At 38.9% G+C, this 21,648-nt stretch overlaps 6 protein-coding genes across 15 annotated transcripts; 1 reads left to right on the top strand and 5 right to left on the bottom strand.

The window, feature by feature from the left end:
* Positions 1-179: 179 nt before the first annotated feature.
* AT3G09000 (proline-rich family protein) lies at positions 180-3,171 on the bottom strand. Its single transcript, NM_111734.3, has 5 exons — positions 2,601-3,171; positions 2,358-2,514; positions 1,965-2,070; positions 842-1,849; positions 180-642 (listed from the first exon to the last, which is right to left on the bottom strand). The coding sequence occupies exons 1-5, from the start codon at positions 2,689-2,691 to the stop codon at positions 379-381; spliced, it is 1,626 nt and encodes a 541-aa protein (NP_566340.1). The 5' UTR covers positions 2,692-3,171; the 3' UTR covers positions 180-378.
* Positions 3,172-3,730: 559 nt separating this feature from the next.
* AT3G08990 (Yippee family putative zinc-binding protein) lies at positions 3,731-5,879 on the bottom strand. 3 transcript variants are annotated; one of them, NM_001202914.2, is made up of 6 exons: positions 5,709-5,879; positions 5,020-5,134; positions 4,498-4,541; positions 4,304-4,412; positions 4,170-4,225; positions 3,761-4,077 (listed from the first exon to the last, which is right to left on the bottom strand). In NM_001202914.2, the coding sequence occupies exons 2-6, from the start codon at positions 5,113-5,115 to the stop codon at positions 3,996-3,998; spliced, it is 387 nt and encodes a 128-aa protein (NP_001189843.1). In that variant the 5' UTR covers positions 5,116-5,134; positions 5,709-5,879; the 3' UTR covers positions 3,761-3,995. The 3 variants fall into 3 exon arrangements, with proteins under 3 accessions (NP_001327715.1, NP_001189843.1, NP_187511.2); NM_111733.4 differs by having other exon boundaries at positions 3,773-4,077; positions 5,391-5,729; NM_001337793.1 differs by lacking the exon at positions 5,709-5,879 and having other exon boundaries at positions 3,731-4,077; positions 5,020-5,177.
* A 69-nt stretch (positions 5,880-5,948) lies between these two features.
* Positions 5,949-7,960, bottom strand: AT3G08980 (Peptidase S24/S26A/S26B/S26C family protein). 5 transcript variants are annotated; one of them, NM_111732.3, is made up of 6 exons: positions 7,803-7,960; positions 7,273-7,482; positions 7,107-7,179; positions 6,530-6,689; positions 6,310-6,407; positions 5,949-6,175 (listed from the first exon to the last, which is right to left on the bottom strand). In NM_111732.3, the coding sequence occupies exons 2-5, from the start codon at positions 7,424-7,426 to the stop codon at positions 6,330-6,332; spliced, it is 465 nt and encodes a 154-aa protein (NP_187510.1). In that variant the 5' UTR covers positions 7,427-7,482; positions 7,803-7,960; the 3' UTR covers positions 5,949-6,175; positions 6,310-6,329. The 5 variants fall into 5 exon arrangements, with proteins under 5 accessions (NP_187510.1, NP_001319505.1, NP_001326413.1 ...); NM_001337789.1 differs by having other exon boundaries at positions 6,020-6,175; positions 7,273-7,478; positions 7,803-7,897; NM_001337790.1 differs by having other exon boundaries at positions 6,020-6,407.
* Positions 7,961-8,155: 195 nt separating this feature from the next.
* On the bottom strand, positions 8,156-11,408 carry ATERDJ3A (DNAJ heat shock N-terminal domain-containing protein). Of its 2 annotated transcripts, NM_001337788.1 has the most exons (8): positions 11,400-11,408; positions 11,027-11,217; positions 10,755-10,810; positions 10,585-10,658; positions 9,918-10,429; positions 9,467-9,808; positions 8,909-9,262; positions 8,156-8,730 (listed from the first exon to the last, which is right to left on the bottom strand). In NM_001337788.1, the coding sequence occupies exons 2-8, from the start codon at positions 11,114-11,116 to the stop codon at positions 8,440-8,442; spliced, it is 1,719 nt and encodes a 572-aa protein (NP_001319504.1). In that variant the 5' UTR covers positions 11,117-11,217; positions 11,400-11,408; the 3' UTR covers positions 8,156-8,439. The 2 variants fall into 2 exon arrangements, with proteins under 2 accessions (NP_001319504.1, NP_187509.1); NM_111731.4 differs by lacking the exon at positions 11,400-11,408 and having other exon boundaries at positions 8,175-8,730; positions 11,027-11,252.
* AT3G08960 (ARM repeat superfamily protein) lies at positions 11,349-18,962 on the top strand. Of its 3 annotated transcripts, none has more exons than NM_001337787.1 (25): positions 11,349-11,685; positions 11,921-12,083; positions 12,168-12,277; positions 12,411-12,483; positions 12,582-12,643; positions 12,733-12,874; positions 13,000-13,218; positions 13,490-13,556; positions 13,657-14,056; positions 14,482-14,629; positions 14,751-14,911; positions 15,063-15,162; positions 15,498-15,572; positions 15,695-15,829; positions 15,923-16,012; positions 16,108-16,290; positions 16,378-16,482; positions 16,597-16,755; positions 17,029-17,073; positions 17,164-17,385; positions 17,601-17,707; positions 17,787-17,843; positions 17,971-18,040; positions 18,139-18,361; positions 18,512-18,962. In NM_001337787.1, exons 2-24 carry the CDS (start codon positions 11,943-11,945, stop codon positions 18,298-18,300), a joined length of 3,033 nt encoding a protein of 1,010 aa, NP_001326132.1. In that variant the 5' UTR covers positions 11,349-11,685; positions 11,921-11,942; the 3' UTR covers positions 18,301-18,361; positions 18,512-18,962. The 3 variants fall into 3 exon arrangements, with proteins under 3 accessions (NP_001326132.1, NP_187508.5, NP_001319503.1); NM_001337786.1 differs by having other exon boundaries at positions 11,600-11,685; positions 11,764-12,083; NM_111730.6 differs by having other exon boundaries at positions 11,349-12,083.
* An 86-nt stretch (positions 18,963-19,048) lies between these two features.
* Positions 19,049-21,512, bottom strand: HCC1 (electron transport SCO1/SenC family protein). The gene is made up of 7 exons (NM_111729.3): positions 21,265-21,512; positions 20,969-21,181; positions 20,779-20,869; positions 20,131-20,343; positions 19,962-20,051; positions 19,758-19,890; positions 19,049-19,524 (listed from the first exon to the last, which is right to left on the bottom strand). The coding sequence occupies exons 1-7, from the start codon at positions 21,418-21,420 to the stop codon at positions 19,416-19,418; spliced, it is 1,005 nt and encodes a 334-aa protein (NP_566339.1). The 5' UTR covers positions 21,421-21,512; the 3' UTR covers positions 19,049-19,415.
* Positions 21,513-21,648: the final 136 nt, after the last annotated feature.

Below are 21,648 nucleotides of genomic sequence, written 5' to 3'. Positions count from 1 at the left end.
TTTTTGTATCGGTCATATTGGAATGAACCATTTTGGTACATGCCAAAAGCTGTAAATTTTCAAGTAATTTAGTGGATTTACAAAGAGGGTTGTCCCGCGAGATTTAGGTACCAAACTCGTTAAATTCTTCTTCTATGCTCTGTTTTGTCTTCTTTACTATTTCCATGTTTTGTTCTGTTTCTCGATTCTCACTTTGTTCTATATCTTGGTTTAAAATATCAGACACAGCATTTAGCAATTGCTTTGGGAGAACATTTATGAAGGAAAAAAGACATTTGATGCCTGAGGTTTATAGATTATACGGTTGATCACTTAGAAACAAGTTGCTTCGAAGCGTGAGAACAAAAAACAAGAACACAGATTACATAATAATATGGGTCAAGATGTGAACTTGGGGTACTGGTTCCGCGGAGAAGCAGCATAGCTTCTTTCACTAAGAAGATCATCATTTTCGGCTTCGTTTCCGTCTAAGCACAGAATGTTGATGTTGTCAACACTCGGGTCAGATGAGCTCACAGTGCTGCTCGTGGCCACCGGAGAGCTTGAGACACTACCCGGCCGACTTCTCACACTGTACATTGATGATGCCGGAACTTTTGTCACAAGCGGCCGGAGGTTTCCAGTCATGCCTCGTCTTATATCCTACACACCAAAGATCGACAATTGTGTTATTATTACCAGAGAACTTTAAGAAACACTCTTCTTGCGAGTCAGATCATCCAGCTTGGGCCCAATGTTTAATCTATAGCGAGCTTGTGAGAAACTCTCAATCGAAGATTTTCGGATGCTACTCTACTCTCAACAAAGAAAATTTGACTAAAATTGTGAGACGTGATCGTACCATATGTCTTATGGCCATATCGATTGAGCTTTTGGAGAGGTTTCTACCATATCCAAGGCTGTTAAAAGCTGAGCTAGATTTCCCCGATCCTCGACCACCATTCTCGGTTAGCCGCGGTGGACCTAGTTTCCTCATGTTCACCACTCTCTCAACCATTTTATTACCCATAGCCACTGGGCTCAAGTTATCACAGCCACTTCCGCCGTTGCTTGCCTTTGCTCGCCCACGCACACCAGTGAGACTCCCGTTGGTGTTCCCGATAGGAGCCCGACCTCTGGACGGCGAACAAGATTGCCTTCTTGCATTTCCGCTGCCGCCGCTGGTGGGGCCACCTCCGCGTTCTATGGAACCAGATCTTGAACCTGGTGCTGAGGCTACTCCAGGTCTGCCTCTTGAAGCTGAGACCGGTCTGTCTGCTAAAGTCGTCCTCAGATTCGGTGGAGCTTCTAAAGAGAAACCAGGCATCTCTGGTGGTTTCCACGGCCTCGACGAATTCAAAGTAGGAGAAGGAGAAGTCCCTCGGGACGGAGCCTTACTCAACGAATTCACAGTAGGAGAAGGAGAAGTCCCTCGCGACGGAGCCTTACTCGAAACTATTGATGGACCGGTCGGGGTTGAAGGCCTGCGGGTTGGTGTGGCTGGCCTTGACACTGGCTTTTTTGAAGATGCAGAAGACGGTCGAGGATTAGACCGAGTTGGAGTAGCTGATCTCGCTGAACCGCTTGAAGTAGTAGTGGTTCGTGGAGCTGCTGTAGATGTAGTAGCACGTGCAGCAGTTAAGGTGGCACGTGAGGTGGGTGTTGAGGATCTAGAATTTGAAGCTCTGGTGGTCACGGGCCTTGATGTGGAGGTGGTTGGAGTTGTAGACCTTCTGGTTGGTGTGGCAGGTCTGCTCGTTGACCTTGAGCTACCAGAAGAAGATGGTCTTCTGAGTCCAGCTACAGAGGAAGAGCTTGTTTGGGGCTTATTATTGTTCCCTGAGACGATATCTTCACGACAGTTCCCTAGCTGCAGAACCCAACACAAGAGTTTCAATGCTTATCAGGATAAAGAAATAACTTAAACTTGGACCAGAGGCATTATAAGAAAATGAATTAGTTCTGTCTAACAAGTTAGTTTATACCCGAGATTTAAGAACCGTGGGTCGGGAATTGGGAGCATCGTGCTGATTCATTACACTTCTATGTGACTCTTTCTCGAACTGTGGCGTGCCTGGAGGTGTTAGCAGCCTAAACAAGAGACAAGAACATCAGACCAATGATTCGCTGAAGAAGGAGACATATAATTACTCTCTAGCACTAAGCTCAAATGAGGTAAAGCAAGAATAAGTGCCACTTTATTGTGTTAATTTCAATCTAATTAGGACAAATTCAATTACTAGACGTATAATCCTAAATTACCATTTCTAATTTTAGAATGCACATACACTTGCAACAAAAAAAAATTGAGATTTTGCTTGCAAATTTCTGATACTAGCATAGATATTTTAGAAGCAAAATAAAAATGGAAACATTACCAATCGTAATCAGACTTCTCATTCTCCGAATATAGAAAGTTCTCAGCAGCGGTTCTCCTGAGAGGATAACGTTGAGACGACGCCGTTTCGGAGACACCAGAGAGAGCAGCCGCCGCCGCAGCCGTCAACGTTGCGTTGATACTAACATTATCAGATCCTAAAAGAGACAGAACAAATTCAATCAACATTGCCAAATGATTATTACATAAGTTTATATAAACATATAGAGAGAGAAAGACAGACCTGTTAAAAGAGAATCTGCTCTATGTTCTTTCTCGCGACGACGCATCTCAAGGAACAGAGAGAGTTCTTCATCTCTGTCGTGGGTCAACATTGACGAAAGCTGAGATTGAAATTTTCTGGGTCTCGTGTCTGAACTTGCACAACAACAAATTATCTCCAAAATAAAAAGAAAAATAGAATCGGACCAATCAGATCTGAGATCACACTAAGGAGACCTTAAGAGAGCTGGAACAGCCACCAATGAGAATAATAGAAGCCACTAGAGAACAGAGGACAAGAACCCAAAACCGTTTTTTAATTGATTCAGAGAGAGAGAGAGAGAGAGAGAGAAGTTTTTTGAGTTGAAGAAGAAGAAGAAGAAGGGAGAGAGTGGGGAAGATGTTCTTCTTCTCAACAACGAGATTTTTCTTTTCTTTTTAATTTGTTCAATTTTTTTAAAATTCTGATTTCAAACCAGACAACCCCTTGGTCGTACCATATCTCTTGTTTTTTTCTCTCTTAAATAATTGAACTATGGGTTTTGAAAGTTTGAACAGAACACGAAGCGTCGGGTTCAAAACGCAGATGATCTAAAGAAAGAGCCCACGGGACACGTGCTCTGTCTTTACCCATGAACATGCTATTTAACTACGAAAATGCCACTTGTGTTTTTATGACTCCAAAAGATTTATGGTGGATGCTGAAAGTTATGTGGTTAAAGCTGCAAAAAATTGTGTGGCCATATTTGGAAAAAGTTAATTAAGATTCACAACACTCCAAACATTTTTACCCCTCACTAGATAGAATGACATTGAATTCTATATACATGTTCAAGTGTATAAGTATAACTATAAGCAACCACTATAAGGATGGTAGAGAACCATCAGTGGAAGTAACTTCTGGTAGTTATTCCAGATTTCAGATAAATTAGCAAAAATGGCTACAAAAGTTCTATTCTATTATTAGTGCCCATTGAATACCTTCTTCTTACAATCTTATGTTACTAGTTTTATTTTATTCACTGAATAGTATATTACACGTATCTTATTACTAGTAGATAAGATAAAAGTAAAATATATTCAAATGGTAAAATTGGTGTGTATAATTTCGAGATTGATTCATTCACTGGTGTATGTGTCGTTAGACATATCAATGAATGATTGAATTCTAATCGCACAAAACAGTTTCCGAAAAACGATTAACAACTTGATATGCATTATAATATGAGTTTTAAAATTCATAGAAAAACTATATTTGTTACTTATATGATGAATATTTGGTTTCTTTTGAACGCTTACACGAAAAAATGTTGAATTTTTTCCCGGCGAGTTTCCCGGTCACCGATAGTCTATACGAAGCATTGACCACTTTCCAAGTATTTCCAATGGGTCGTTAAATAACAGAGATACCATATTTTTATTCTTCATCATCGCTTCCAGTCATAGGCTCGTTCTGGTTCATGTCGTATCCTCCTCCATAGGGCCCAAGCACCTTAAACCTGGTCACATTGGTTACACAACATCCACTTTAAACCTGATCATCGTTTGAATCATTTTGCGGAGTTTTTATTAAACATTGAAAGATGAAAACCTTTCTAAGATGAATTTTCCTTCCTTGTATTTCTGAGACTTATCGTAAGCGATTTCCTGAGGGAGAAAAAGAGAATTAGCATCAAATCATCACAAAGAAAGTTGTTTACAATGTATGAGTTTTGAGTCTTGTACGTATTTCCAGCCGACAAGAGAGCCACAGCTAACACAGAAGATGTCAGCTACAGTGTGCCAACCAGTTATCATGACGCGATGCTCCTTCTCTCCAACCGTCACATTGACACTAAGAATTCAAAAAGGTGTGCTAATAAATAAGGGAACCTTGTCACGAGTCCTTGCATGATCAAATCCGTGTAAGTAGTACTTACACATTGTCGAAAAGATAAGCCCTTCCGTGTTTGCAGTGAAATGACTGGAAACAACACAAGCACAAACACAAATCAGGTAGCTGTTTGATCAATGCAAGAACATCTATCGACACTGTAGAAACACAAATCATGGTGCGTTCGATCAGTTTAACAGAAAAATAGGAAACAAGAACTGAAGGTCAATTCCCAAGTTGTTTGATTAGTAAGGAAATGAGGTTTTGTGTGTTCTAATCATCTGGTCTCAAGGGTCAATTCAGGAGCATGAATTGATCATTAACAACAGAATGGCAAATTCCCATTTTCCATGTTTTTTATTATCTGAAACTGTAACTGTAAGTTGTGTGTTTCAGTCAGATTTCTGAAAACTTGTATATTACAAACACAAGTGTGAAGGCTAACAAGTGTACTAGACCAAGATATTAACAAGCAAGCAAGAGCAAAGTATAAATGTAGGAAATGGAAATGAAATGAAGGATGCATAAAAAGAGAAGAAAGGGAAGAATGTGACTAGAAGAAATTCACCTTTGAGATAATATCATTAGTAACTGCGAAATGTGTCTGACAATACTTGCAGCTATAAACCAGTCCTTCGAGGTCTATCACGAATAGTCTTCCCATTTCGAACAAACCCACCTACCTGAAAAGGCAAAAAAACACCAACAGACAGATCTCAGTTTCCGTCACAGATCTTGAACAATACTCACAAAAAAATTGAGGATACCAAGCAAAAGCAACTTAAGATTCTGATCTAAAAATTGAAGGGGCACCGATTGAACAGAGAAATAAACCACACTGAAACGAAACCACAAACAAACAGCCAAGAAAATTTTCACAGAACAAGCGAGAAAATTACGATCAACGAAGAACACATAGCCAAAATCAAGAGAAATTACCAGAGAATAGTTCGCGTTTCACGAAACACAACATTTAATTGGTATAAAATGGAAAAAAGGGCGGAGAGCGTTAATCTCGAGAAAAGGCTTTCGATCAAAATGCCAAAAAAAGGTAACGAAATAGTAGTAACTAAGAAACTTGCGTAGTTCGCAAGACGCCGAGTGGAAAATGAAGGAAAAGTAAGAGAGAGAAACAGATAAAAGAAAAGAAAATCTCCCAGAAAATTTCCAGCAAAGACGAGAAAATTTGTACGACAGTGAAAATTCGAGAAAAAAGAAAAAGAAAGAAAGTGGAGGAACAACCAAAATTGATCTTACCCCGAAGGAGAAACGCCAGAGCAAGGAGGAGGTTTCGAATTTTCCATGCATTTATTTATATAATAAACACTTATTCTTCCAGGAAATTAACATAAGGAATTAATCACACTTACCACGTGTACAACATTGTAATTTATTACAGCATTTATTTATTTCCCATGGTATGTCTTTTCTTTTCTGATTGGACTAGATTTAATTGCTCGTGTTCGAACAAGCGACCAAACCGGATCGACCAAGTGAATTTAATTCCATCAACTGGAATTCAACTGAAACAAAAGAAATCGAAGCTGACCAGAACCGATATAAGAACGAAGAGTGTTAATTGGTATCATTGACACGTGACTTTGGTTCCGATTTGAGAACGGAGTATTTAAGTGTCGTTTATTTTTCTATTTAAAAAAAAAAAAATGGGATAGAAATGTGAATTTGAGAATTCCCATAGAGATCTTGAGGAACATGGAGACGTCCTACATTGTATGAAAAGGGAAGAAGAAAAACGACCTTTCAATCTTTCTGATAAACCATTCTTTGGTATGAAGCAGATTCCTTAACAGAGAATCTTGAGGAAGGGGGTATTCATTTGGAACAGGAAGGAACATACCTTTTCATTCTCCATTAGCATTATCGACCGATCTTGCTTATTCTTTGAGGAGGCCACATGACACGAGTGACCCTTCCTTGAATTAAACCCAAAGGAATCTGCCAAAACAAGTTTATCCAGATCAGTCACATGGGACAGGCCTTGAAAAGAATATCATGTGCATCATCTACGTTCTAATTCTATGAAACTATGTGCTGGGGTTTGGAAGCAGAGAACTTACAGGGCCAAAGGATCTTGAGTCTAAGCTGGAAGTTTTGTTATCTCCTTCTACCCAACAATGACCTTCTGGGACTCTGATCACATCCCGAGAACTACTTATCCATTCACCAGGCATCCCGACTATCCTCTTTATGTATCTATCTCCGAAATGTGTCGGAGAGCTGCCACAGAGATGCAGTTCACATCGTCAGGAGCTTAATGATGTATTTCAAAATATACAACTTAGAACACATACGGCACAATGTCAGATGAACATTATAAAACAGATTTGAGACCTGAAAAAGCTGAGCTAAAGGAAGCAAAAAGCAAGAATAGAATCCAAAGAGTTTGTATTCATGACCAAATACATTATATCAAATGTACCAGAGATTGAATATGCACGAATTTCATGGTTCAGCACCACAAATAGGACAACAAACATTTGTAAGGTTTTAGGGAATTAGATTTAATAAAATTGTGAATGCTGTAAGCATCCAAGAAAAGGTTTAAACAAGAGATCAACATGTATTTAAGTATTATGTAGCTATAATCTTCCCTTGTCAAAGGATGACTCAAATGTGGCATTATAGGGAACATACCTGAACACTACAACATCACCACGCGCAAACTTGTAATCCTTAAGGCAAAATTTGTCCACAAGTACATAATCATCTGCATCAACATTTGAACATCTAATAAGAAAGAAGAATGGACCAAAATAAGCAAAAGTCTACCTTCTAGCAGTTTGTGCAGTAGGACACTTACCTAAATAAGAATTCCGCTGGGGATTAAATGTGGGAGACATGGAATCTCCTCTCACTGGAACAACGCTACAACATCTATCTGAAATGGTAAGCCCTATAATACTTCCAGTGAATGATTTCTTCGCCACTTGCCATAAAATATTCTGGATTCCCATGTCCAAGATGGCCTAACTAATATCTGATTCTCAGCAACATTCATAGAACCATCTATCTGCAACAAAACCAGAAGGCTTTATAGTTGATACATCATTTAAATGAGATTTAAAATACAACCAATACGATTATATCAAACAGAAAACCATTTTAGATCAAACACTACAGTCTAAAACCACAGCATTGTCAACCAGTTAATGAATCGGGTTTTCTAAATCTAATCTCAAACCATGCTAAAATTAGTGAACTAAACCTAATCGATTCATGGAACTGAAAGATGAAACTAATCTGAAGTGTAAGCCTAATCGAACCGTATCGAAATCGACCACAGGACTGTGAAAACAAAAAAAACGCAAAATCTAACGTGATTGTAATAACCTGAAAATGGAAGAAATCCAGGTGCAAAAGAATGAGAGTTGGAACACAACGACTCGCAAATCAATTTTGTGAAGCGGATGAGAGCAGAGAACCAGAGCTCGCGACGATGTGAAGAAGAAGAATCAGGGTTTCTCTTTTGCTCTACAAGGTTTAGCTGGTACCATAAATTAGCCGGTTCAATCAAAAAGTTCGTGTCGCGGATTTAGTCTGGTTTCTTCCGGTTCGTGACCGTTGGATTCGCGGTCAAAGGCCCGAAGGTCACTGCGGCTTTTAAACTGTTATTCTGCCAAAAAGTAACACTCTAACTTGTCTATAGAGTGTGGTTAACTGGAGTAAATCAGGGTCACTGCGGCTTTTAAACTGTTTTTACCGGTCTCTAATTTCAGAAGTGTGTTGGGGTTCAAAGTCAAAACCCCAACATTTTCATATTTATAATTTGTAATAATTACAAAGAACTCAGTAGTCAGTACTCAGTACAATGACATAATTCTAGTCCTATAGAACTGTTTCACGTCTCTTGACAATACACAAACTTACTGTCAAAAGCAGATTGCAACACAGGAAACGTGAAAAATCACCCTTTTCTCCTCCAAAACGATGTACATCTCTGAAACTAATGTCTGATGAAAAAAAACTTTCATTTGATCTGGGGTTTCTGTCTTGTCTTTGTGAACTGTATGTCTCCGTTAAGAACAGCTGCTACGAATTTCTCAACTTCCTCAATAGTCATATCGCCTTTGAATGTAGCAAACTTACCTCGTCGAGGCTTGTAAGCTATTAGGAGCTTATCAGAAGAAGTTTTGAACTCTGATTTGTCAAGGGAGCTCAAGAACGCAGATTGTTTTGTTGCGTCTAGAAGCGAATAGGATACTGTGTCCTGAGAACCTGTGGTTGAAGCTTGTCGTCGAGAGAGTGATTTCTGGGATACCTGGACAAAGAATAGAGCCGGAGGATTATTCATCATCAAGTCAAAGAACCAAAAGAGTAATGGCTTGAAGAAAGAACACCGCTTCACTTCTTGAAATTTATCAAAGAACCGTGTTTAACTATCATACTGAGCCAAAGGCATATAAATAGAGTATAGAGGTAGTGATATATTTGTTTACCTTGGACATTATTGACTGCAGCTTCTCTTTACCATTTGACGATCTGAAGGCACCAATGATACAAACAGGAGTGTTCTCCCCACAAATGGAGTCAAAATTTGGTCTTGACAGAAGAGGTATCTTTTCTGAGGACTCGTTAGGGGCTTGGCCCGCCTGACTCTTAGAAGAGACCTTCTTGTTCTTCTTCTCTAATCCTTCAAGCAATTTACCAAGTTCCTGGACAGCTGATTTCAGATTTTTCACAGTGATACCTGTTTTCAAGACTTGCTTCTCCCCATTCGATAACCAACCAACTATTGCCGGAAACTTGTCTACCCCCAACTTTTGTATCTTTGGATCAGAAGTATCATGGACCTACAAGATCATGAGAAAAAAATACTTTAGCTAAAAAGATTTCATGTCTAAGGAATTCTAATAATTAAGTTCAAATTTGCTGACTCGTCATTAAACGTGGACCAGGGAACCACCCCATAATTTCTACGACCATCAGACTCTCGCAGTAACAATAATTGTAGGAATAGTGATGTAAGTGGAAATTAAAGCCAAAATATAACAAACCTCTGTGTTGTAAAAGACAAATCGTCCATTGTACAAGCCACTTAGAACCCGCCAGATGACAGGAGTGTCTTTCTTTGTTGACAGAAGCAAAACTTTAGGAGTCTTTTGTGAGCTAACGGCAGATACATCGAATGTATTCAGATCAATCTTTTTTGAGAATCTCGGTAGATGTTCCTGGCAGAAGCTTTTCACCTTCTTTGCAACAAGCTCTTCAGTATATTCTGCTAAGGTAGCTTTGCCACTTGATGTGTATGAATAAACAAACATCCTTGGAGCCCTACGAGGAACTATGCCTAGTTGTTTGCAAAGAGAGGATTCTGTTTCACAATTTAATCGCCCAACCTGTAAACATAAAGTTAAATCACGTAAACAACAAAAGAAACTACACTTCTTCTTTTAAGAACGAAACAGAAAACCCAAAATCAACTAACTTGACAAGCATATGTTTTACCTTTAAAGCTCCTTGCAACGACTCAGCAACTTCCTCTATGATGGATTCATGGTACTGGCTTCCCCTCTGAGATGGAAGATACGACAACAAAAGCCAAGTCATCCCTTGGTCCACAACGTCCTTCTTATAGACCTGAGAGTTAATGGTTTTGATAGCTGCTACAGTACTGCTCTTTGATTTAGATTCAGCATTCGATGAGCTACCAAAGCCACCAAACTGCTCCTTTCCTTTAGAACTACCGCCCGAAAACATGGAAAAGATATCATCCATACCAAAACCAAAGGAGCTTTCACTAGGACCGCCAAACGAGAAAGAAAACGATTTGGAACCTCCCCCACCGCCCATATTTTGCCAACCACCAGGCCCTCCAAAGTTGAAACCACCACCACTTGAGGAGTAAGAATACCCACCATTACCTCCGGGAAACCCCGAATCAAATCCAGGCTGTCCTTTCTCATCTCCATAAAGATCATAGTTTTTCCTCTTCTCTTCATCAGATAAGATCTCATACGCTGTTACACATAGATAAGGGTTTAAACTTGTCAAAGCCAGATCAACAAAAATTCAATTTGTGCCACAAACACATGGCCATAGAACAAGAATAATCTTATAATATACTAAAAGATTCGATTACAGGACACATCTCCTAGGGAAATTTGATACCTACCATTATTAATCTCAGCAAACTTCTCCTGAGCACCCTTATCTTTGTTTTTATCTGGATGATATTTCAGAGATTGCCTGCCAAAAAAAATCACAAGCTACATGAGTAAACTATTTGTTGATCATCATTCGAATTATTAGCTTAATCAGCGACTAGAAACGAAGGGTGCTTACTTGTGGAAAGCTTTCTGGATTTCACGCTGCTTTGCATCCTTAGATACTCCAAGAACCTGAAGATGCATTCATTAGTTAATAATGTTTATAATCAATAGCAAAAACTACTGAGCAAAACCTAATATATCAAAAATCCTTCTTTTCTATAACACCCACAAATTTGTCAGCCCAAACTTCAATGAGAAAGGGGACAATCAAAAGTAATCATTATTTCCGGCCCCAATCAAAAGACTTGTGAATGGAAAGAAAACAAGATGAATCACAAACCGTACCTTGTAAGGATCAACGCTCTTCGCTTTCACATTCAACAACAACAATGTCGACACAAGAACAACAGATATCGCCAATCTTGTTCTCACCATCCCGAAAGTACAACCTCTCAATCTTTTTCTCTTTTATTGTTTTGTTGTCAACGAATCTTCTTCTTCCTCTTCTAAGCGTGTCTTATTCACGAAACTCAACGCTTCGAGAAAAATCGAGAAGGACATCATTAAATAGGTTCGCAGGGTTTAAAGGAAAAAAAGGAAATTTCTCGAATGACATATATATTTTAATTAATTTAGAGTATTCCCCATATTTAATAGTCTTACAAAAGACACCAAAATTGTCAATTGGATTAAGAAATTGGTAGGGGCAATTACTCACTTCAAAAACTAGCAGGGGTTGTTTCGTATTTCCTGAAAATAAATTCCGGTTGCTTCCCGTTCTCAATTTAAGGCGGGTATCATACGTGGCAAATTTGATGCAATCCCACGTATCTCCACCAATAAGATTTTAGCAAACACGAGCGATCGTTGTTTATTTGCGTTCACGCGCCGTTAAGATCACGCGCGATTATTAATTTGGGCTTATTTATTATAGGCCCAATAATCTGTAGTTAGCCCAAAACGAAAGTCTCCGGTTGGGTGATCGGAATCCGATCAGAGCGACGGTAAGTATTTCTTTTTTCTTCGACTGTTAAAAAAAAAAGAGGAAATCATTTTCACTAGTGACATTGTTACGTTTCAAGAGCTTAAGAGAAGTTGAAAGACGGAGGAAGAAGAAGACGATCTTTCTTCTCTTCTCTGTCTCTACTAGCTTCGCGTTTTCCTTCCTTCGCCGTGAGATTTTATCGTCGTCGTAACAAACCTCTAGGGTTCATCCTCGACGTTTCCTTGGTTAATTAGGTCAACAATATCGTCGGATCTGATGGCGTTATCGGCTTCCGATTTGCCGGCGATGTACACGCTATTAGCTAATTCAATGAGCGGTGACGAGACCGTTCGGCGGCCGGCGGAGGCGGCTCTATCTCTGTCGGAGAGTAGACCTGGTTTCTGTTCTTGCCTTATGGTAGCGTTTCTAATCTATGTGTCTTGTGGTTTCTGCAAATGTCAGCTTGATTTTACTCGCTCATTTCCTCTGGTTTGGTTGCAGGAAGTAATTGCATCCAAGGATTTGGTGTCCCATGTGGACGTTAGATTAATGGCCTCAGTGTATTTCAAGAACAGTATCAACCGTCATTGGAAGAGCAGAAGAAATTCATGGTAAGTTCAAGTTGTTTCCGGAATCGGCAATTCTACTTATAATTCTTTTTAGCTGGCTCGTTTAGATTCTTCGCTCTGCAAAGATACTACCCTGTATGTTAGGCCTTGACACTCTTTCTGGCAATTCTTACAGGAGTATGAGCAACGAGGAAAAGAGTCATCTGAGGCAGAAATTGTTGTCTCACTTGAGAGAAGAGAACTACCAGGTGTTGTAGCATTTACTTTTGATTTTTTTCCTTGACTACACCATTTGAGGCATATACTTTGTAAGCATATCTATCTGACTTTGTTTGCTTTATTGCAGATAGCGGAAATGTTGGCTGTTCTCATATCGAAGATAGCCCGTTTTGATTATCCTAGGGAATGGTCAGCATTTTCCCTTCTTAATTCATATTAACTGGACACTATCTTCCTTGATTTACTGAGTTTATGCATTGCGTGCTTCATGATATCAGGCCTGATCTCTTTTCGGTACTAGCGCAACAGCTTCACTCAGCTGACGTTCTGGCTTCTCACAGAATCTTTCTGATTCTTTTTCGAACCTTAAAGGAATTGTCTACTAAACGTCTCACTGCGGATCAGAAGACCTTCGCTGAGGTGAGTCTGCTACTAACATCAACCCCTTATCAGTTTCCTTTCTCCTCTTGAATGAATTTATTGTTGGACCAAAGCTTCGTTTTTTGCTTTAGTTAAGGATAAGGTCCAGTTTAATTTGTTGGCAGATCTCGTCGCAATTCTTCGACTTTAGTTGGCACCTTTGGCAAACTGATGTCCAAACAATTCTACATGGCTTTTCAACAATGGTTCAGAGCTATGGTTCAAATAGTGCCGAGCAGCATCACGATGAGCTTTTTCTGACTTGTGAGAGGTGGTTTTTATGTTTGAAAATAGTGCGCCAACTGATAATTTCAGGATTTCTAAGCGATGCCAATAATATACAGGTAGATACACTATACTTTTTCATGAATCTTTTTAGTTCATTATCACATTCACCTTCAGCTATCTCCCTTCTATGAACTTGTGGTATAGTTTCGCCAAATATGTGTTCCGTTCCCCGCACTTTCCATTTCTTCTGCTATCTTCCAATGGTTAAGTTGAAATCATAACCTTAATAGATTGGTTGACTACATCGGGATAGAGAAATCTTTCTTGCTCTCCGGCATATGCTCTTCATGCAGATAAAAGAATATACAGCTAACTCGTTTCTCTCAGGAGATACAACCAGTGAAAGAAGTCTCTCCTGCGCTCTTGAATGCGGCTCAATCCTTTCTTCCATATTGTGAGTTTTTTTGTGTGGTGGAAACTCTTTTTCATGCATATGACCTGTCAGCACACATATATATGTATGTATTGCTAACTTGTGTGGAGCCTCCATGCAGATTCATCTTTTCAAAATCGAGATCCTAAATTCTGGGAGTTTGTAAAGAAGGCATGTGTCAAGCTGATGAAGGTGTTAGGTGCTATTCAAAGCAGGCATCCATTTTCGTTTGGAGATAAATGTGCTCTTCCAGTTGTAGTGGATTTCTGCTTAAACAAGATAACGGACCCCGAACAGGCATTGTTGCCATTTGAAGATTTTTTTATTCAGTGTATGGTGATGGTGAAATCTGTGCTTGAATGTAAAGAATATAAGCCAAGTCGAACTGGTCGTGTGATGGATGACAACGGAGATACATTTGAGCAGAGGAAGAAGAATGCTTCCAACACAGTTGGTGGCATTGTGTCGTCACTTTTACCCAATGAAAGGATAGTTCTTCTCTGCAACGTACTAGTGAGACGGTAACACTCTTAACTAACAGTAAGATATGTGAATTCAAATTTTTGGGTCTCTCTTAGTTACCAAACTGTGGCCCTGTTATATTCATATTATTTCATGCCTTAGTTCTTATTAGTTAATTTGATAATACATAAATTTCAATACCAATGCAAAATCCAAAACATAATATGAGCTGGGGCAATCTTGTGGACACATAATGATCTAGTTGCTGTACATCTATGTATCTCTGGTCTCAATCTCTTCTTGCTGCGTGCATGGAATAAATGAGAAGGCAATGTTACTGTCGGGGCCTAGTGGAGCTAGTTTGAAAATTATTGCATGCATTAAGTTCATTTATTGTGTTGTGAACTGTGATGGTGTCATGGTCGTTGTATGAATGATGCCTGGAAGAAAAGTTTACTGAAATTAACCATCGACATTCCAACAGGTATTTTGTACTAACAGCAAGTGACCTAGAGGAGTGGTACCAGAACCCTGAGTCCTTTCATCATGAGCAGGACATGATTCAGTGGACAGAGAAATTGAGGCCTTGTGCTGAAGCTCTATATATGGTTTTGTTTGAGAACTACAGCCAAGTAAGTAGCAAATAGTCTTAGGCACTTCATCCTGTTCTGAAAAGAAGTCTGCTAATTGATATAGATATCATTAAACGCTATAACTGATGCGTATTCCATCTGTCTCTATAATTGTGGACAGCTGCTAGGACCTATTGTTGTGTCCATCCTTCAAGAAGCAATGAATAATTGTCCCCCTTCTGTTACTGAAATAACTCCTGCACTGCTTCTTAAAGATGCGGCATACGCTGCTACTGCATATGTCTACTATGAGCTCTCGAATTATCTTAATTTCAGAGATTGGTATGCTCTTGATCTTCTAATGTCTGAATCTTTTTTCCATCTGCTCTAAACATCTTGACCCTTCATTTTGCTAGCCAGCAGAATGTGACAAAAGTTTTGATTAGTCAAGTAATTATTGTACCCTTCTTAATGATCGGATGATTGGCTGCAGGTTTAATGGTGCTCTATCCCTTGAACTCTCAAATGACCATCCAAATAGGCGTATCATCCACCGAAAAGTTGCTATGATATTGGGACATTGGGTTTCGGAGGTACTGCTGTTTACTTGTTTTACACCGGCTTTACCATGTTTATGCAGCTAAGCTTGACAAGGCTTTGGAGGAAATCACATCTTATCTTTTTTTCTAAAAGCATCTTAAGATTATAACATAATTTGCAAATTGACATAATATCTTGTCCATAAGTTGAGTCAATGAGGGATAGCCATCTAAAAGCAGAATTGTTTCTGGTTATTTGTTACAAATGGCTATTAGGGTTAGTTACCCTGTTGGTTTGTGTTCTCTTCTCTACCCTAGTTTTCGTCAATTAGATTTTGGTTGAAAAATGGTTGGCTAATGGTAAATGGTTGATGATTACAACCTTTCAGATTAAGGATGACACAAAAAGAGCAGTTTATTGTGCTTTGATCAAATTGTTGCAAGACAATGACCTCGCTGTAAAGGTAGTCTCATCTTATCTCATCTTTGTTTCTTTTATCTTTCTGTCTTGCATTAAGGGCACATTCTCTCATTTTTTTCTTTATATGTATTGGTGACCTCTGAGATCATCTGTTTACTTATGTAGCTGGCAGCTAGTAGGTCATTATGCTTACATGTCGAGGATGCAAATTTTTCGGAGCAAAGTTTTCTTGATCTTCTTCCAATCTGTTGGGATTCATGTTTCAAAATGGTCGAGGTAGTTCAAGAGTTTGATTCGAAGGTACTTGATGTAGCTGCCTCAAATTCATTATAGCACTCCATTCTTGCCATTATACTTCCTTCGATGACTCATACAACATCTAACTATTCTCAGGTTCAAATTCTGAATTTGATTTCTACTCTTATTGGCCATGTTAGCGAAGTCATTCCGTACGCACAAAAGTTGGTGCAATTCTTCCAGAAGGTATACTAGCTTTCTTTGTGGATTTGTTTTTTTGTTTTTTCTTTTCTTGGTCCGCAATTTATAGCTGACTATCTATGTGGTTGACTTAAGAACAGGTTTGGGAGGAATCTTCTGGTGAAAGCCTTCTGCAGATCCAGCTTCTTGTCGCACTGCGAAATTTTGTGATTGCACTTGGTTATCAGTCTCCCATTTGCTATAGCATACTGCTCCCAATACTCCAAAAGGGCATTGACATAAATAGCCCTGATTCACTCAACCTTCTGGAGGATAGCATGGCAGTAAGTTTCCATATCATAACATGTATACCTTTCTTTTCTGCTGATACAAATGCGCTATATATTAATAACACTGCTCTACATATGCAGTTATGGGAAACCACACTTTCCTATGCTCCTATGATGGTGCCCCAGCTATTAGCATTGTTTCCCTATATGGTGGAGATCATTGAAAGAAGTTTTGATCATTTACAGGTGAGCTTTTTAAGTTTTCAAGGAGTTGTTTGATTCATTAATGACCTATACATGTGTGTGTTCAGATTTACTTCAACATGTTACGTCTTGAGACATTCAAATGACCATATATAGGTTGCTGTCAGTATCATGGATTCGTATATCATTTTGGATGGAGGAGAATTTCTAAATATGCATGCTTCAAGTGTCGCAAAAATTCTTGATCTTATCGTTGGAAATGTAAATGATAAGGGTTTACTCTCGATTCTTCCAGTGATTGACATCTTAGTTCAGGTGCGTATAATTTCCCATTTTCCCAATTGGTCGTATCCTTATTGTGATGGTGTTTAAGTTCCAGAGATACTTATTCTTCTGTTAAGTTTGTATCTAGACTGCATTTATTTTTGTATTACATAGCCTCATCTCTTGGGATACATATATATTGACCAGTAATGGAACTTTTGGCATGATTACACTGGAATTTTTTGTCATGACTCTCTATAAATGTGTTGCAAATTACGCCAAGTTTAACTTCTTGATATGAACATGTGCTTGTGTATTGAGCAGTGTTTTCCTGTGGAAGTGCCCCCTCTCATCAGCAGCTGTTTGCAGGTGAATTTTTCTAGTCTTCTTTTGATGGATGCAAAATCCATTTTCTTCCTTAATGCATCTGATGGAGTTGGTTTGTTCGTTTTCTCGCAGAAACTGGTGATTATTTGCTTGAGTGGTGGAGATGACCGTGATCCATCCAAGACTGCAGTTAAAGTGTCTTCAGCAGCTATCCTTGCAAGGATTCTGGTGATGAACACCACTTACCTGGCCCAGCTAACATCTGATTCATCTCTTTCAGTGTTACTCCAACAGGCAGGTGTCCCAGTCGAAGACAATATACTCCTTTGCCTCATCGACATTTGGCTCGACAAGGTCAGTGAAGAACACATCTTGAACATTACTGGTTGTTCGAATAGCTTTCTAGACTATTAACTTTCAGATAATGGAATATTAACTTGTTTCATGTCTTTACATGGTCTTTTTCTTGAATCCTAAGCAATATCTCATTGTCAAACTGCTCTACATGTTGAAATGCATGTTTCTTTTTCATTATCTGACGCACTTTAGTCTTGCATCTACTCGTGCAGGTGGACCATGCGTCTCCCATGCAACAAAAGACATTTGGCTTGGCTCTTTCCATAATACTTACACTTAGAATGCCCCAAGTTCTTGACAAGCTTGATCTAATACTAAGGTACAGGTTTGCACAGTCGAGAATTAACAGTTTGACTTATGTATCTTTGTGATATAATTTATCGCGTTTCTGGAAACAGTACATGCACCAGTGTGATCCTTGGTGAAAACAAAGATTTAACAGAAGAAGAATCAAGGTCAGATACTTTTTTTAATTACTTACATTACATAACATTATTAAATTAATTTTAAGTGACTTTTTTTATTTGTTATTGAACTGTTCACAACACTAAGAATTAAGAAACACACAATTTATAATTCCAGCGGTGACATGAGTTCAAGCAGGTCTCAAGGAGAAGAAACCCCGCCAAGCAAAGAGTTACGGAAAAGTCAGGTAAAAGTTAATTTAAAATATGGGTTTCTTGAAGAACCAGCTTCTACAAAACCACTGATTTATTACACTTCTTTTTTGGGGGGTTGGATCTTATTTAGATAAAAGTTTCCGACCCAATCTACCAGATGTCACTAGAGAACTCAACGCGTGAGAACCTTCAGACATGTTCTACACTTCATGGAGATGCCTTTAATTCTGCCATTAGTAGGATGCACCCATCGGCGCTTGCACAAGTGAAGCAAGCCTTAAAGCTGCCGTGAATAAATGTTTTTGCCTCGTGATTGTTTGTTTCCTTATCAGTTAAAGAGCAGCAGTATTCAAGTGAGTTTCTGATTCGTTGTTATTCTCTCTTTTCAGCGTCATTCATTAAAAAACCTCCATTGTGTTTTTCTATATTCATCAGTATTCAAGTGATTGAATGTTTTTGCCTCTTCACCATTTGATCTGACTCGCCACTTCATAACTGTTCAGGTGAGTGAGCTTTTCTTCCCTTTACGGTTATGGATTTGATGGGTGTGTTACATAGGCGCGCATGTTGCATTGACCTCTGCGACCTTGGCGGTTTGATGAACTATGTACATATCTTTGATGAGGTGATTCCCTTTTAGCTGCCCATGATTCCCTACAGAACAAAAGGAGGCATCTTTCAGAGACTTATATTTGTTTTCCTTTGGTCGAGTTTAGTATGTCAATTCATTCTTCAATACAACGTTTTTGTCCCAATGTTACAAACAACACTAAAGAAAAAGTGAGGAATCAAAATAGGGAGATCCTTACGATGTATTTCCGGTCTGTTTTTTGTCCCAAGAACTCTAACTTTACATATGATGGGAACAGGTCGGAGTTTTTGTCTCTATCTGTCGTACTGTTGTACTTGCTGATTTTTACTCATTCTCCCTTATGAATAAATCTTGGCTTCGTGATTTTATAGTCGACCGTTTCATACAAGTGTTGTGATCGTACGCACTGTTAGATCCCAATTGCAGATTTTCACAAATTACTCCTTGGTCGTGTAAACTCTCTTTACTATGATGATTTTGTAAAAACACATACTATGGTATTTAGCAATAACGGGTAATTAAGCACTGCCTCTTAGTTCGACATTTAAGCACTGCCGATAATTTAGGCCTTAAAATTCTATACGAAGAAGTGTGATCAATTTATGGGACACGGGTAATCGGAATAATCTCAATTGATCCCTTAATGCCCTTATAGTATGGATACTACCGTTGTGTGCATGCTCGGCCACAACAAAAACTGATGTTTTTTCAAGGAAACACAAGCAGCTCCGTGTTCTGAGAAATCCTTATTAATGATGAGCTTCCAAAAATGGGAATAATGTATATTAATCACCTAAGTGTACTTCGAAGGTTCTTTACTTCCGGTACTGACGGATCTCTTTTACAACGCCGTCTGTCAACGAGTCAACATCGTGATTCTTCCCGTAGAATTTCACAAAATTCATCTCCGGACTCATCAAGTACCTTCACCCACAACATGTTTACATATCAAAACTCCAACCACCAAAAAAGAGATCAAACACTACTGAACACATACAAGATGAATCATTACACTGTAACTATGTAAAATGTAACTATGTAAATTCTGAAATTTGAGAATATGAACATGAACAATTCTAAGTCTGCATGTCGGGTTTTGTGCCGATAACTATAATCTTCCTAACAAAATATGTTAAAGGGATAATAAGTACACGTACATGACTATAGAGTGATCAACGAGATAGTCTGAATCTTCCTCTTCGGTCTTCATGTAGTAAACCCGGTAAGATCGGGCCACCGATTTGATTTCTTCAGGGCTCCCAGTTAACCCGATCAATTTCGGGTGAAATTCTACAAGAAGTATCAGACTATGAATTTTCATTTCAAAACCAAATGAATCTTTCGAAATGAAAAATATCTACCTTTGACATATTCATGTACTTGCTGAACTGTGTCTCTTTCAGGGTCCACAGAGATAAACACTGGCACCACGTCTACTCCCGAATTTTCCTCTGTGTAAATGTGATATAACCTTAGAGGAAAAATCTCCAAATGTAGAATCACACAAATGAAAAAATGTTGGTATCTCACTTATTTTGTCAATGGCAGCAGCTAACTTAATAAGTTCGTCAGGACAGATATCGGGACAATGAGTGAAACCAAAGTATAAAATGGTCCATTTTCCCATCAAGTTTTTCTCCGTCACACGTTTCCCATCGTCTCTTATAAGGCTGAATGGTCCTCCAATGGCTGCTTTTCCAGCAGATGGCCCCTCCTTGACGGCTATAGAGTTCTTATTTATATCTAAATCAATAAGAACCCAAGTCAATATACAAAGAAGAATCGAGATAAGCTCGAAGAGGGATTCAGCAGAAATCAATGTGAAATCCCTAAGCATTTACTCAGTGATAGAAGTGATAAGTTCATTTATCTTGCCAAGGTTATCACTAGCCAAATCAGATATCGTTTGCTAAGGTCTAAGGCCTGTGATCATTAAGCTACAAACAATGTATTCAATTAGACATTTCAGAACTCCATTAGCAAAATGTACGACATGATGCAAGATATTAAGAGCTCGGTCGAAATCTAGCACCTCAGTTTTACTGTTATTACACAATCCAAACTAGAAAATGGGAGCTATGTAGCCAAATCATGTAATAGTAGTCTACACTCTACATGATCAAGTTTGTGTTACTTTGTAGATATGTTCAAAAAATGAAACTCACCATAGATGAGTACCTTCGATATGACGTTTCTTTTGTGTGTCATAATAGTAGACCAATCCAGCTCCAGTAGCAAACAGCAAGAAAAAGCTCATCCATGAAACCGGCTGCAATCAAACCAAAAACTCTCCAATCAAATATTAGACCAAAACAACCATTTAATTCTGCAATTCAATCAGAGAGACTTTGTTCATGGAAACAGTTACCCCTCCACGAACGTCTTTTCCAGAAGCACGCTCGTTTTTATGATCTGAACCACCATCAGAACTCTCCGATCCTCCAGATTTCTCATTTTTCTCCGAAGATTTTGTTTCCGGTTTACCTGAGTCATGTTTCGAGGTAGTATCAGAAGCAGAAGTACTCAGCAAACATCTCTGATCCATTTTCAGCATTTCGATTCCACAGTTAAGTGAAAAAAACTGCAAAAGGAAGATAGCAATTAGAGAGCTCAAAACAAAGAGAATTAGAAAATGAATTCAGATGAGGAGAAGAAATGACGAACCGATCGAGGAAGAGAGAAATCTCCATGACGAAGCGCGTCGGAGATGCACGCCGGAGAAGGAGACGATGCCGATAGTAGATCGCTGGAGACGCGAATCCGACGAAAAAGTTGAACGGAACGAAGACGGCTTGCAGTTCTACATAGAGCAGACGCCATTGACGACCAATTTTTCTCTGAAGTTCACAAATTCGCTGATTTCTTTCCTGCGAGCTGAGGTTTTTAATCTGAGAGGTGCAAAGAGGTTTTACACTTTATAAAACCTTCTAGTGAAACGACACAGTTTATATTAAAACGGCAAGGTTTGCGAACGCCCTTTATACAAACACCTTGCCGTTCAGTTTAAAGCCCGTTTGGGTCGACAAGCTCATTAGTTTTAGATATTTA

The sequence above is a fragment of the Arabidopsis thaliana genome, chromosome 3, assembly GCF_000001735.4.
Source record: "Arabidopsis thaliana chromosome 3, partial sequence".
NCBI lineage: Eukaryota > Viridiplantae > Streptophyta > Magnoliopsida > Brassicales > Brassicaceae > Arabidopsis > Arabidopsis thaliana.
This window is presented reverse-complemented; position numbering and strand designations above follow the sequence as displayed.